Source organism: Cebus imitator, unplaced genomic scaffold (assembly GCF_001604975.1).
Source record: "Cebus imitator isolate Cc_AM_T3 unplaced genomic scaffold, Cebus_imitator-1.0 Scaffold25, whole genome shotgun sequence".
In the NCBI taxonomy this organism is placed as follows: domain Eukaryota; kingdom Metazoa; phylum Chordata; class Mammalia; order Primates; family Cebidae; genus Cebus; species Cebus imitator.
In genome coordinates, this window is record NW_016107340.1 from 559,621 (window position 1) to 572,940 (window position 13,320).

At 38.3% G+C, this 13,320-nt stretch overlaps 1 protein-coding gene across 1 annotated transcript; it reads right to left on the minus strand.

The window, feature by feature from the left end:
* Window positions 1-3,542: 3,542 nt before the first annotated feature.
* Window positions 3,543-3,887, minus strand: LOC108300163 (60S ribosomal protein L38-like). The gene has a single exon (XM_037736423.1). The coding sequence runs from the start codon at window positions 3,815-3,817 to the stop codon at window positions 3,605-3,607; it is 213 nt and encodes a 70-aa protein (XP_037592351.1). The 5' UTR covers window positions 3,818-3,887; the 3' UTR covers window positions 3,543-3,604.
* Between the last annotated feature and the right edge of the window lie 9,433 nt (window positions 3,888-13,320).

Below are 13,320 nucleotides of genomic sequence, written 5' to 3' on the forward strand. Positions count from 1 at the left end.
TGAAACAAAAGACCAACCCAAAGGAGAAATACAAAGAACCCCTTATACAAGGATATATTAGTCAGCTCAGGTTGCCATAATAAAATATCATAGACTGGATGGCTTAAAGAACAGAAAGTTTTTTCAGAGTTCTGGAAGCTAGAAGACCCAGATCAAGATCTGGCAGAGTCATTTCTCTGAGGGTTCTCTTCTGGCTTGTAGACAACCGCCTTCTTCTCACTGTGTGCTCATGTGGCCTTCCGTTGGTGTATTCGCAAGTAAAGAAAGTAGTGACTCTCCTTCTAAGGGTAGTAATCCCATCGGATCAGGGGCCCACTCTCAAGACCTCATTTAATCCTAATCACCTCCCACAGGCCCCATCTCTAAATACCATAGCATTGGGGATTAGGTCTTCAACATATGAATTTGATGGGGCAGGGGAGACATAAATATTCAGTCCATAACAAAGAGTGTAAGAGTAAAGAAACCCTACCCAGTTGGGTTGATAAGCAAAGTTTTATGGTGAAGAATGCACCTAAGAAAGCTATTAAGGTGCCTTCTCTTCTGAGTACTAACAGAAGTCATGCATCTGGGATTACAGATGTGTACCACCACACCCAGCTAATTTTGTATTTTTAGTAGAGCCAGGGTTTCACCATGTTGGTCAAGCTGGTCTTGAACTCCTGGCCTCAGGGGATCCACCTGCTTTGGCCTCCCAAAGTGCTGGGATTACAGACCTGAGCCAGCACACCTGTCCTTCCTATGTGTTTTTTAAATCCCAGTATGGACGGAGTTTCTATGAATGCACCTTGAAATCAGTCCCTCAAGGAAAACTGCTGATTAGGTGAAAATCATCTACTGAAAGTGAATTCCTGAATGATCAATTCGTCAAATGACCAACTTATCAAATTTATCAAAAATTTAAAATGTTCAACTATTTCAAAGGTTTACAATAATTCATCTTGGATGGAATGGTTTATACAGCATTTTGAAGATTTCTGTGAGGCTGTAGTTGTCCAGGTAAATTAATTGATCCCAGGGTCCTGACCCTGAAGTTGCCCATTCTTTTCTCTCTGTGGCTCTGTACCATGTTCCCACTTGTCTGATGCACTGCCACTCTGTGGTGTAATTATTTCACATGTCCGAGGCCCCCAGAAGATTGGGAGTCCCATAAGGGTCTGGCCTATATATTTTTGCCTCTCATCCTATACCCAGCAGAATATGGTATATGATGAAGTTTCAATAAATATCATATTAAATTGAACCTTAGCCAGTCAATAAATGAGCAATCATGTAATACTCCTTTTCATTCATATAGAAAAGTAAATTATTATATAAAACAATTATTATACATTCTAGAAATTTACAAAATATATAATATGTGTATTCAGGCCTGCTCCTGACGTTTTTAGGGCCTGCCTCAAGTACAAATGACAATACACCTGTCATGTGCCAAAATGTTTTAAAGTTTTGAAAGCAAACTACCAAATAAAAATATATTGCTGGGCGCAGTGGCTCACACCTGTAATCCCAGCACTTTGGGAGGCTGAGGCAGGTGGATCACCTGAGGTCAGGAGTTCGAGACCAGCCTGACCAACATGGAGAAACCCCATCTCTACTAAAAATGCAAAATTAGCCAGGTGTGGTGGCGCATGCCTGTAATCCCAGCTATCGGGAGGCTGAGGCAGGAGAATCGCTTGAACCCAGGAGGCGGAGTTTGCAGTGAGTCGAGATCGCGTCATTGCACTCCAACCTGGATGACAAGAGCTAAAACTCTGTCTCAAAAAAAAAAAAAAAAAAAAAAAGCCTTTTTTCCTTAAAAAATTTAAGCTTCAAAATTATCTGGAAGAAGCAATTAAATTTAGAATTCTCAGCTGCAGTGTGGGTCTACCCAACCCCAGACACTGGTCTTTGGTTCCTGGCCCAGGGCTATAGTTCACACCTCTTTCTATCCCCAGCTCAATTCCACACTGTGAAGTACCATACACACATGCACACACTCACATGGATGCCCAGCTACCTTAAACAGTGCCCCTTGGCTACCTTTTGATGCCACAGTAGTACAACCTATCCTCAAGCGGCCAGGCCCGGTGATGATTAAGTTTCAATTTAATGTAAGATCTTCGGAGCAAAGAAATCCTGGTCCTATGCAGCTAAAATGTTCTTGGCTTGCAGCCATTAAATATTATGTTGGAAATGGAAAGGTATTTATGGTATATTAGATTTTAAAAGCAGGGTTTGAAGGTTTTAAGACATCTATATGATTTATTTTTGTGAAAAATTACATGCATGTATATAAATGCATAGAAAAAAAGCCTAAATCAGGTATACATTACATATTTTATGGTTGCTATTATCTCCACATGGGGAGATCAGGTATATTTTTCTTTTTACTTAACTGCATTTTATATGTTTCCAATATTCATAATGGAATATACATTATATATGTTATTTTAAAAATAATAAAAGTTAAAAATCAAAAACATAAAAATAGTAATGTACTTATACTGGGATAATTTCTACACTGCCTAAGTGAAACATGGTATTTGTTAAAACCTCAGAAATTTAGTACTTCCCATCCAGGAATAGTAGAGGATTGATTAAATATGCCAGAGAACTCACTGGCTAGTGAGGAAAATGCATGAAGCTATTGAGACCCCATATTTACAGACATGCGCTCATGAGGCTATGAATGTATACATTTATACTGAGTCATATAAAAATACTCAAAGTCTACAGTGCATATGTGTTCATCCTGGTGCCCGGAATTCTGTGGACAGAGAAGTGCTCTGTTCTCTGCAGAGCCTGTCACTAACTCACTGTTTGAGTGTCAGTAAGCTGCTGTGGCCTCAAACAGTGGTGTCAGAGGATAAAACTAGTTATCAGCAAGGTGCTTGGAAGGTCTCAGAGAATAACCTTCTCTCTCTCTAATATTATTGCACAAACATAGGATGTGAAGATATTATTTGTTAATATTCCAGGTAATTTTAAGGATTTTGTGCGAGTGCAGACACACACACACCCTACCCACATACATATGCAAATTGAAAATGGAGCCAGGATGCTTATATGCATGGCATTTCAATAACCTCAGCTGTAGCTGAGTTTTTATCCACTGAGAGTAACCTTGTGCTTTGAGATGGAATCAGAATAATCATGATATAAATTTTCAACAAACTTAGTGAATAATAAATTGATCTAAATATTACCTCAAAGTATTCACGCTATAAATTAGTTCTAAACTAAACTTCTCTGAACTCTTTGATGTGTGTCTGTGTGTGACAGAGTCTTGCTCTGTTACCCACTGGAGTTCTCAGCTCACTGCAACCTCCCGTTCCAGGTTCAAGTGATTCTCATGCCTCAGCCTCCCAAGAAGCTGGAATTACAGCCATACGCCACCATGCCCAGCTAATTTGTTGTTGTTGTTGTTGTTTTAGTAGAGATGGGGTTTTGCCATGTTGGCCAGACTGGTCTCCAACTCCTGATCTCAAGTGATCTGCCCGCCTCGGCCTCCCAAAGTGCCAGGATTACAGGCATGAGCTACTGTATCTCTCCTAAACTCATTTTTTTTTTTTTAGGATTTTTAGTATTTATTAACAAACACGTCAAATCAGTGTGTTTTGGTTCATTTCAGTTCCTTCACTGCCAAACCAGGCGGCAGGAACTGCTTCAGTTTCTCTGCCTTCTCCTTGTCAGTGATGACCAGGGTATAAAGGTATCTGCTGCATTGAACTTTAAACTTCACATTGTCCTTATTTTTCTTGATCTTGACAGATTTGGCATCTTTTCGTCGGGCTGTGAGCAGAAAGTCCTTGATTTCCTCAATTTTCCGAGGCATGGTGACGAGACGCGCTGGGAGCGGGTGCGCACTGGGAACTTCTCACCCGCGTACCACCCTACAAACGCTCGCAGCCCTAAACTCATTTTTTAAAGTTAGTTTTAAATGATCATTTCTTGCCATTTGTAGTAAATGTTACATATAAACAAGAATGTGACATGTCTATTTTCAAGAAATTCTATCTAGCCCATAAATATTCCCTCCAGATAAACATCTGAAAAAATATATATCTCAGTGGAAATTGAGCTGCTTATTTCTTCCATATCCTGATAAACTGATCCATTCAGAGGTGAGAAAGTATTATACATTCAGGAGGTTAAAGCACTATTATCAATTTGGTTTCTCACAATGCTAAGTTAAATATGTAATTGTCTTTATAAGCTACACAAATAAGCAAATGAGAAATCAGAAAAATATTCGATGATGAAAGAGAATTAAAAATTAAAAACATTGAACATATTACCATAACATGCCACATTCACACTCAAAATCCTTCATTTATTCATTATAGTTACTGGTCTAAGCAGTTCCCTACTGATTGTAAGGATGCATCCCAAAAGTTGGAGATTAGAACATATACAGTATATCCTCAGGATCCATATTAAGTTTGGTAGCTGAGTTTATAAGATATGCCTTAGAAGCGTGTACCTAACCTATGATAGAACTGGGCTAGCCTTGGAACCTCAGCACTGGTTTATAACATTGTTATTAAGGAGAAATGCATTTAAAAACACAGCTCAGGAAGTCACTTAACACCTTCCCTCCACACTTTCATTCCATTTGGGACACAAAAGGAAGGGAACACATGGCTGAAGAATGCTCTTTCATTTCAGAGGTGAGCTGGCCTATCTCTCTCTGCTTGTTTTTTTTTTTTTTCAACTAACTGTATTTTGTTTTTTTGATTATAAAAGAAACATACACTTGTTGTTTTAAAAATTAGCCTTCTCTTGTCTTATTTTTTAAAATTTTCCTAGCACCACCTCTTTTTGTTTTTTCTTTTAGATGAACAAACTTTCTATTCATCTTATTGATTTTCTAATATATTTTGTGAGGATTGTAATTGAGATTGCATTTGATTTCTAAAATATTTCAGGAAAAAATAACATTTATATAATACTGAGTCTCCTGTAAGATCTCAACATACATCTTTCCTTTTTTTTTTTCCAAAGTTTTTTAATGTCCCTCAGAAGAATTTCCGACATTTATTCTTACAGAAACTGTACATTCTTGGCTGGGCGTGGTAGCCCATGCCTGTAATCCCAGCCCTTTGGGAGGTCGAGGTGGGTGGATCACAAGGTCAGAAGTTCAAGACCAGCTTGGCCAAGATGGTGAAACCCTATCTCTACTAATACAAAGGTTAACCGGGCGTGGTGGTGGGTGCCTGTAATCTTAGCTACTCGGTAGGCTGAGGCAGAGAATTGCTTGAACCCAGGAGGTGGAGGTNACAGTTGGAATCATTTCTTTAAGGAATAACATCAAAAGCTACTGTTGACAATGTAAAAAAGTTACATCCAAAATTTAAAGGCATACAGAAAAGAGGATTCTTCCCATTCCTTGACTGACTATAATATTCAATAGTTACTAGGTGAATTAGAGACAATATATTTAGATACAACTCTCCCAGGTGATATATAAAGAATGATCAATAGTGAGAAGTAACTGGTAATTAACTTCCAATGAACTGGTAATTACTATGTTATCAAGTATGTTACATTATACATTAATACATTATGATCTCCATTTTATAGGAGGAAACAAGTTCTGAGATTAAACAACTTCCCAAGTAACACAAGGACTGGTGGAGCCAGCACTTGAGGCATAGTGCTTATTCCACTAATGTGCAGTGCCCCTCTTGAAGCCCTGTTCTCCTGGTTGTTAATTTACACAGTGGCTGATCAACAATCATGAAGAGCAACACTGAAGCAGCATAGTTTTTAAAAATAAATCTTGATAGTGTGCCACAAATTAATTCGTGGTTATAAACTGTATCTAATTAGCCATCATTTTAAGTATTTCCCAGGACAAAAGGGGGTGGTTTATTGTATACAGATACAATGTTGACTTTACATCAAAACATACTAAAATCTCCTGCTTCCTCTAATCATATCTGCTCAAATACTGAGATCCCAACCCCACCTTACCTGGCGTTTTAACTAGCAATTCCTCAGACTCAAGGGCAGGCCGTGGAGAGACTTCCGGAGCCACAGGCACAGACAAGGTCAGCTGCGGCAACTCAGCATGTCCACCTCCAAGTTCTGACTGAGCCAAGGGACCCTCCAAAAACGGAGCCTCCCTTTCAAGAACTGGAGGCTCTTCTTTGGTTGAAATCAAAGAATTCTCGTCCACCTGCTTGTTCTGAGCACTAGATCGACCTCGGGCTAGAAGGCTTTCTTCTTCACAGCGGGAACTTACCTAAGAACAAAAAATAAAAATAGAGTCCACAGGCCAAAATTGTTATAATTTAAGTGTCAAAAAGAATAATGTATTTTAAAAGGAATGAAATTCTGACAAAGGCTACAAAGTAGATGAACCTGTAAGAAATTATGTATGCTGGCTGGGCGTGGTGGCTCACGCCTGCAATCCAGGCACTTTGGAGGCCAAGGTGGGTGGATCACCTGAGGTCGGGAGTTCAAGACCAGACTGACCAACATGGTGAAACCCCATTTTAATAAACAAACAAATAAATAAATAAATAAATAAAGTTTGCTAAGGAAAATTACATAGACACAAAGAACAAATATCATATGATTCCCAATATACAGGGTATCTAGAATAAGAAAATTCATAAGACAGAAAGTAGACTGGCAATTGCCAGGGCCTGGGCAGAAAAGGTAGTTATTGGTTAATGGATATTGACTTTTAGTCGAAAAAAATTATCGAGATGGATGGTGGAGGTGGTTGCACACCAGTGTAACTGTGTTTCATGCCACTGAACTGTACACTTAAAATGGATAAAATAATAAAATTTATATTTATATATATTATTTAACAAAAAGTAAAGAAAAAAATGAAGTTGACTGATATACAATGAAGTTATAATATTGATAAGTCCACAACAATAATTCAAAAGCAGGACGAAAAGACTGCTCTAATATGTCACCAATTAAAAAAACTACTAACGAACTCCTTAATGTTACAATTGGTAATTAATGGGAACGAAAGAAGCACTTATCCTGCCTTCAAAGTATTTCAGGACAATAACAGAGTCCAGTTAATGAAAGACATTATCAGTTAATAAAAATAGAGAAAATAATAAAATCTGAAAGTCCTCATTTTGTAACCTCTAATAAAATTATTGATATAAGTAAAGATCTTAAATTGGTATTTAAAAAAAAAAAAAAAAAAGAAAGAAAGAAACTGTGCATTCTTTATTAAATGTAAGCCCAGGTATTCTAAGGCTTTGTTGCTGTTATTGTTTCATTGCTACTATGATGGGGAAATCTTCGTCATCACATTTTCTAGCTAATTATTTTTGTGGGAGAAAATAATTTTTGTATAACTATTTAATCTAGTCACATTGTTGAAACTGCATATTGCTTATATTAATTCTACATCAATGACTTTAGATTTTTCTACATATGTAATTACATCTTCTGTAACTAGTGATCATTTCGTTTTCTCTTATATGCAAAGACATTTGTAATTCAAAAAGCGCCTTACTAAATTTACGAAATTGGTCTGTTGGAGCTGGCTCAGGCTCATACTGTTCACAAGAGTTGATTGTTACATTTTCAGGATTTTTGCAAGCTGGCTGACAGACATCAAGTTGGTAGCCTGAAATCGGTAATGGGTGGGAGTATTCACATCATGGTAATAAGCAACGGCTACAAATCAGAGCTCCTCCTGCTACCCCCACCCCACTGTGGCACCCCTAATTGGTTGTCAACCATTTACTAGCATATGATTGAATTTACTCCTATTATATCCTAGATTAAAAATAAAACTGGGCTGGGTGCGGTGGCTCACTCCTGTAATCCCAGCACTTTGGGAGACTGAGGCAGGCAGATCATTTGAGGTCAGCAGTTCAAGACCAGCCTGACCAACATGGTAAAACCCCATCTCTACTAAAAATACAAAAATTAGCTGGGTGTGGTGGCATGCACCTGTAATCCCAGCTACTTGGGAGGCTGAGGCACAAGAACTGCTTGAACCTGAGAGGTGGAGGTGGCAGTAAACCTAGATCACACCACTGCACTATAGCTTGAGCGACAGAGTCAGACTCTGTCTCCAAACAACAACAACAACAAAACCCTTGCTTTTAAAAGCTTCTAGAGGTGAATACCCAGATGATAATTAAAATTCAATTCAGTGCATAACAATCTTATCAAAATATTCTTCCTTACTTCTAAGAGCATGAGCAAGATGATATTGCACAGTGGCTAAAACTCTGGCGTTTTAGCCTAAACTTGAATCTGAATTTCACAAATTTTAGCTGTGAGGAAATGCAAATCAAAACCACAATGAGATACCACATTACACTCACTAGGATAGCTTAAATCATGTTAATAAGAATGTATAGAAATGGGAATCCTCATACATTGCTGATAGATTGTAAAATGATACAGCCACTTTGGAAAACAGTTTGGCAGTTCTCAAAATGTTAAACATAGAGTTACCACATGATCTAGCATTTCTTCTCCTAGAAGTAAACCCAAGAGATCTGAAAACATATGTCTACACAAAAACTTTTACATAAATGTTTATATCAGTATTACTTATTATAGCTAAAAAATGGAGACAACTCAAATGTTCATCAGCTGATGAGTGAAAAAACAAATGTGGTTATTCATTCAATGGAATATTACTCAGCAACAAGGAGAAATGAAGTATTGATATACACTATAACATGAATCTTGAAAACTGGACATTAGTAAAATGTCCAGAATTGGCAAATCCATACAGGAAGAAAGTAGATTTGTGGCTACCAGGGACTGGCAGGGATGAGGAGAAACGAAAAGTGAAGAGCTAACGTGTACAGGATTTCTTTGGGGGTGATGAAGATGTTCTAAAATTAGATAGTGGTAATTTACGAGTATATGAATATGCTAAAACCCACTGAATTTTATATTTTAAAAGGTTGAATTTTATGGTATGTGAATTATATATCAATAAAGCTGTTATTAAATATATATATGCTGAGTGACCTGGAACAGATTAATAGCTCTAAGTATTGATTTTTTATCTCTATAGGGTTCTGTGAGGCTTTATCAATAGATATGAGTTGAATAAATGATAATATATAATCACTATTTCATAAAAATAAAAACATATGTAAAATATTTATATTTATTTAAATATTTTTATATATAAAATAACACTGGGCCAGGTGCAGTGACTCATGCCTGTAATCCCAGCACTTTGGGAGGCCCAGGCAAGTGGATCACTTGAGGTCAGGAGTTCAAGACCATCCTGGCTAACATGAAACCCCCTCTCTACTAAAGATACAAAAATTAGCTGGGCGTGGTGGTGCATGCCTGTAGTCCCAGCTACTCGGGAGGCTGAGGTAGGAGAATCGCTTGAGCCCAGGAGGTGGAAGTTATGGTGAGCTGAGATCGCACCATTGCACTCCAGCCTAGGCAACAAAGAAAGACTCAGTCTCAAAAATAAAAAAAAATTAAAATAACATCATGCTTGGCACAGAGCAGGTCCTCTGACTATAGTAGCCATTACCTTAAATTCTTTATGCTACAGCAGACTTCCTTTTTTATGTCTTTTTTACAGTGTATAATAGCTAGCTATTCTCTTCTATATAATTTATTCATCTTATATTTGAAAATCATAATTATTAAGCTACCTCTCAGTTCACCTGTCTTTATGATGAGTAAACCCAGATTTACGACACTTACTTGACTGGTAACTTTACATTTATCTGCTTGACTTGATTAATGTGTGTCCTGCACTAAACCATGCATGGCCTATGCCTGTTTTTGTTCAATCCTGAGTCACCAGTGCTAGTCCATAGCCAGTCACAGTTAGAGCTCAAGAAATAGTTGTTTAATGAATAAATAAATAGATATATCTGTTTATGAGTGGCCTTCCTGTAAAAGATCGTTCTCATTGAGAGACAGGGTGTGGAGAGAAGGCAGGACGTCATACAGGATATAGGCTGTCATATCTGAATCACCTGGAGTGATTTTTAAAAGTTAGCTGACACCTTCTCCCCAGGGCATGCCATACCAGAGCTTGCAAGGTGCTATCCAGTGGCAGCAAGGCCCACCTCAGCCAAAATACACCTCAAATAACCAGTCACTGGTGATGAAGATTTCCTTAATACAACCTAAAACCTTTCATTCATAATCAGAGATCAAGGTTAAGGTACAAATACCTTCAGCCAGTGTGATATGATAGAAACACCCCTGACTGAACTAGGCGTCAACAAAGCAGGACTTTAGACCTGCCTTGGCTTTGGAAATGGGTAGATGACAGGAGGGGAAAGGGGATAAGTACACAAGTACACAGGCTGCTGAGAATCCAAAGGTGTAGAGAAGCAGAGCTGGGGGCAAGCACAAATGGAATAAGGTATTTAAGGCTTCATCTTTATAATTTTGCTACCATCAAGCCTACCCTCTCTTGAGCCCATCTACTTTCTCCTATCAAGGTGAAAAATGTGCAGGAACTGCCTTGGCAATCAGGTTCAGACTACTGACCCACCCAGTGATGTTTCAAAAAAATAAGCTGAGAGATAGTTTATTATATGCTACCCTAATTCTTGTGTCCCAACACGTGTTAGTTGCTTTCGAACAGAACCCTAATTGCTAGTTCATGTTCACCTTTTGATCCAGTCTGATTCTCAAGATTTTATGCTATATTTATAATCTACTTTCCTTTTTCCTTTCTGTGGAGAACGGGATCTTGCTCTGTTGCCCAGTCAGGTCTTGAACTCCTGAGCTCAAGCTTTCCTCCTGCCTCTGCCTCCCTAAGTGCTGGGATTATACAGGTATGAATCACTGTGCCTGGCTGTACTCTACTTTGGACCTTTTAAACTGTAAAATATAACAAACAGTGCATAGAATACGAATGTATGGTTCAATTAACTTTATTTGTAAAGTTAACACCTGTGTAACTGATACATAGGTTACATTATATATTACATTCATATATTATATGATGCATTATGTATTATATATAAGCATATATAATACATAAAATAAATATATATAAGATGTTACATTCATTTTATTACATGTAAGTTAAACCTCAACAGGTATGATTTTTTTTGTTGTTGCTTTTGTTTTTGATTTTTTTTTCCGAGACAGAGTCTCTCTCTGTCACTGAGGCTGGAGTGCAGTGGCTCAATCTCAGCTCACTGCAACCTCCTCCTCTTAGGTTCAAGCGATTTTTGTACCTCAGGCTCCTGGGTAGCTGGGATTACAGGTATGTAGGCATGTATCACCACGCCCAGCTACTTTTTGTATTTTTAGTAGAGACGGGCTTTCGCCATGTTGGCCAGGCTAGTCTTGAACTCCTGGGCTCAAGTGATCCACCCACCTCAGCTTCCCAAAGTGCTGACATTACAGGAGTGAGCCACCATGCCTGGACAATAGGAAATGATTTTTAAAGAAAAAAAAAAAGAAATGATAAATTATAAACACCTCCGAAAGCCCCTACTCATAGCTCCTTCCCAATCACAACCTCCATATTCATCCCTAAAGAAATCATTATTCTGACATTTATGATATTCATTTTTCTTACTTTTATTTATGGATTTACCTCCTAAGTAATCATCCCTAAAAAAAAAAATAGTTTAACTCTGCCTCCCTTTGAACTTTACATAAATAGATTCATACAATATATATTCCTTTGTGTGGGATCTTTTCCACTCAACCTTGTTTTTAAGCTTCATCTGCATTATTGCCTGTAGCTGTAGTTTCTTGATTTTCATTTATGTACAGTATTCTAGTGAATGAACATTCCACAATTTTCTTATGCATTTTACTGTTGAAGGATGCTTGTTTCTGATTTCAGGTTTTTATGAGTAATAGTGCTATGAACATTCATGCACATGTCTTTTGATATACATGTGCACTTATTTCTGTTATGTGCATATAAGAGTAGATGTTGATAATCTATCTGGTGGTATGCGTAACTTCGCCTTTACTAGATAAGGTAAAACCGTTTTCTGAAAATGATTGTCCCAGTTTATGTTCTGACAGCAGTATATGGGATGCTTGGTACTATCAGACTTCAATTTTAGCTGATCTCATGAAAAGTAGAATCTTATTCTCATTTTAAAAAGCATTTTTTTTTTTGAGACAGTGTCTCACTCTTGTTGCCCAGGCTGGAGTGCAGTGGCATGATCTCAGCTCACCGCAACCTCCGCCTCCCAGGTTCAAGCCATTCTTCTGCCTCAGCCTCATGAGTAGTTGGGATTATAAGCATGTGCCACCATGCCTGGCTAATTTTGTGTTTTAGTAGACAGGGTTTCTCCATGTTGGCCAGGCTGGTCTCAAACTCCCAACCTCGGGTGATCTGCCTGCCTCGACCTCCCAAAGTGCTGGGATTACAGGCATGAGCCACCGCATCTAGCCAAAAATGCTTTTTTAAATGCATAAAAAAAAAATCCATGTTTTTTGGGGGGATGGGGATACACTTTCTTTCCTAGTATTAATTCCTTCTGAACATATCTCTGATTATTTATTTCCTACTTGCCAGGATGAATTCATTATCTGTTTCAACGTGACAAATTGTAGCAAAACTTAGTGGCTTAACACATTAAACATTATCTCACACCCCCACGTGTATAGGTCAGGAATTGGGCAGTGCCTCAGCTGGTTGGTTCTAGCTCAGGGTCTCTCATGAGATTGCAGTCAAGATGTCTGCCAGGGTTACAGCGACTTGAAGGCTTATCTGGGGCCCAAGTATTCTCTTCTAAGGTAGCTCATATACGTGTCTTGCAAGTTATGGCTGATTGTTGGCAGGAGGACTCAATTTCTGCTCACATAGGCATCTCAAAGGGCTACTCAAGTGTCTTCATGACATGGCAGCTGACTTCTCCCAAAGTGAGTCATCCAAGAGAAAGATCAAAAAGTAAACCACAATGCCACTTCCTATGTTGCTTGGGCTGATCTCTTAACTCCTGGCCTCAAGTGTTTCTCCCACCTTGACCTCCTGAAGTGCTGAGATTACAGGTGTGAGCCACCGGGCCCAGTCAATGTCCTGATTTTAAAAATTATATTGTGGTTATATAACATATCAACATTTGAGGAAGCTGGGTAAAGAGTATATAAGAATGCCTTGCACTTTTCCTGCAATTTTTTCATAAATCTGAAATCATTTAAAGTGAAAACAAAAATAAAACTATTGTGTCTGGATATGAAATTAAATATAATAAATATGTCTTGGCCAAGCACGGTAGTTCATGCTTGTAATCCCAGCACTTTGGGATGCCAAGGCAGGCAGATCATCTGAGGTCAGGAGATAGAGACCAGCCTGCTCAACATGGCGAAACCCATCTCTAATAAAAATGCAAAAATTAGCCTGGCGTGATATGCACACCTGTAATC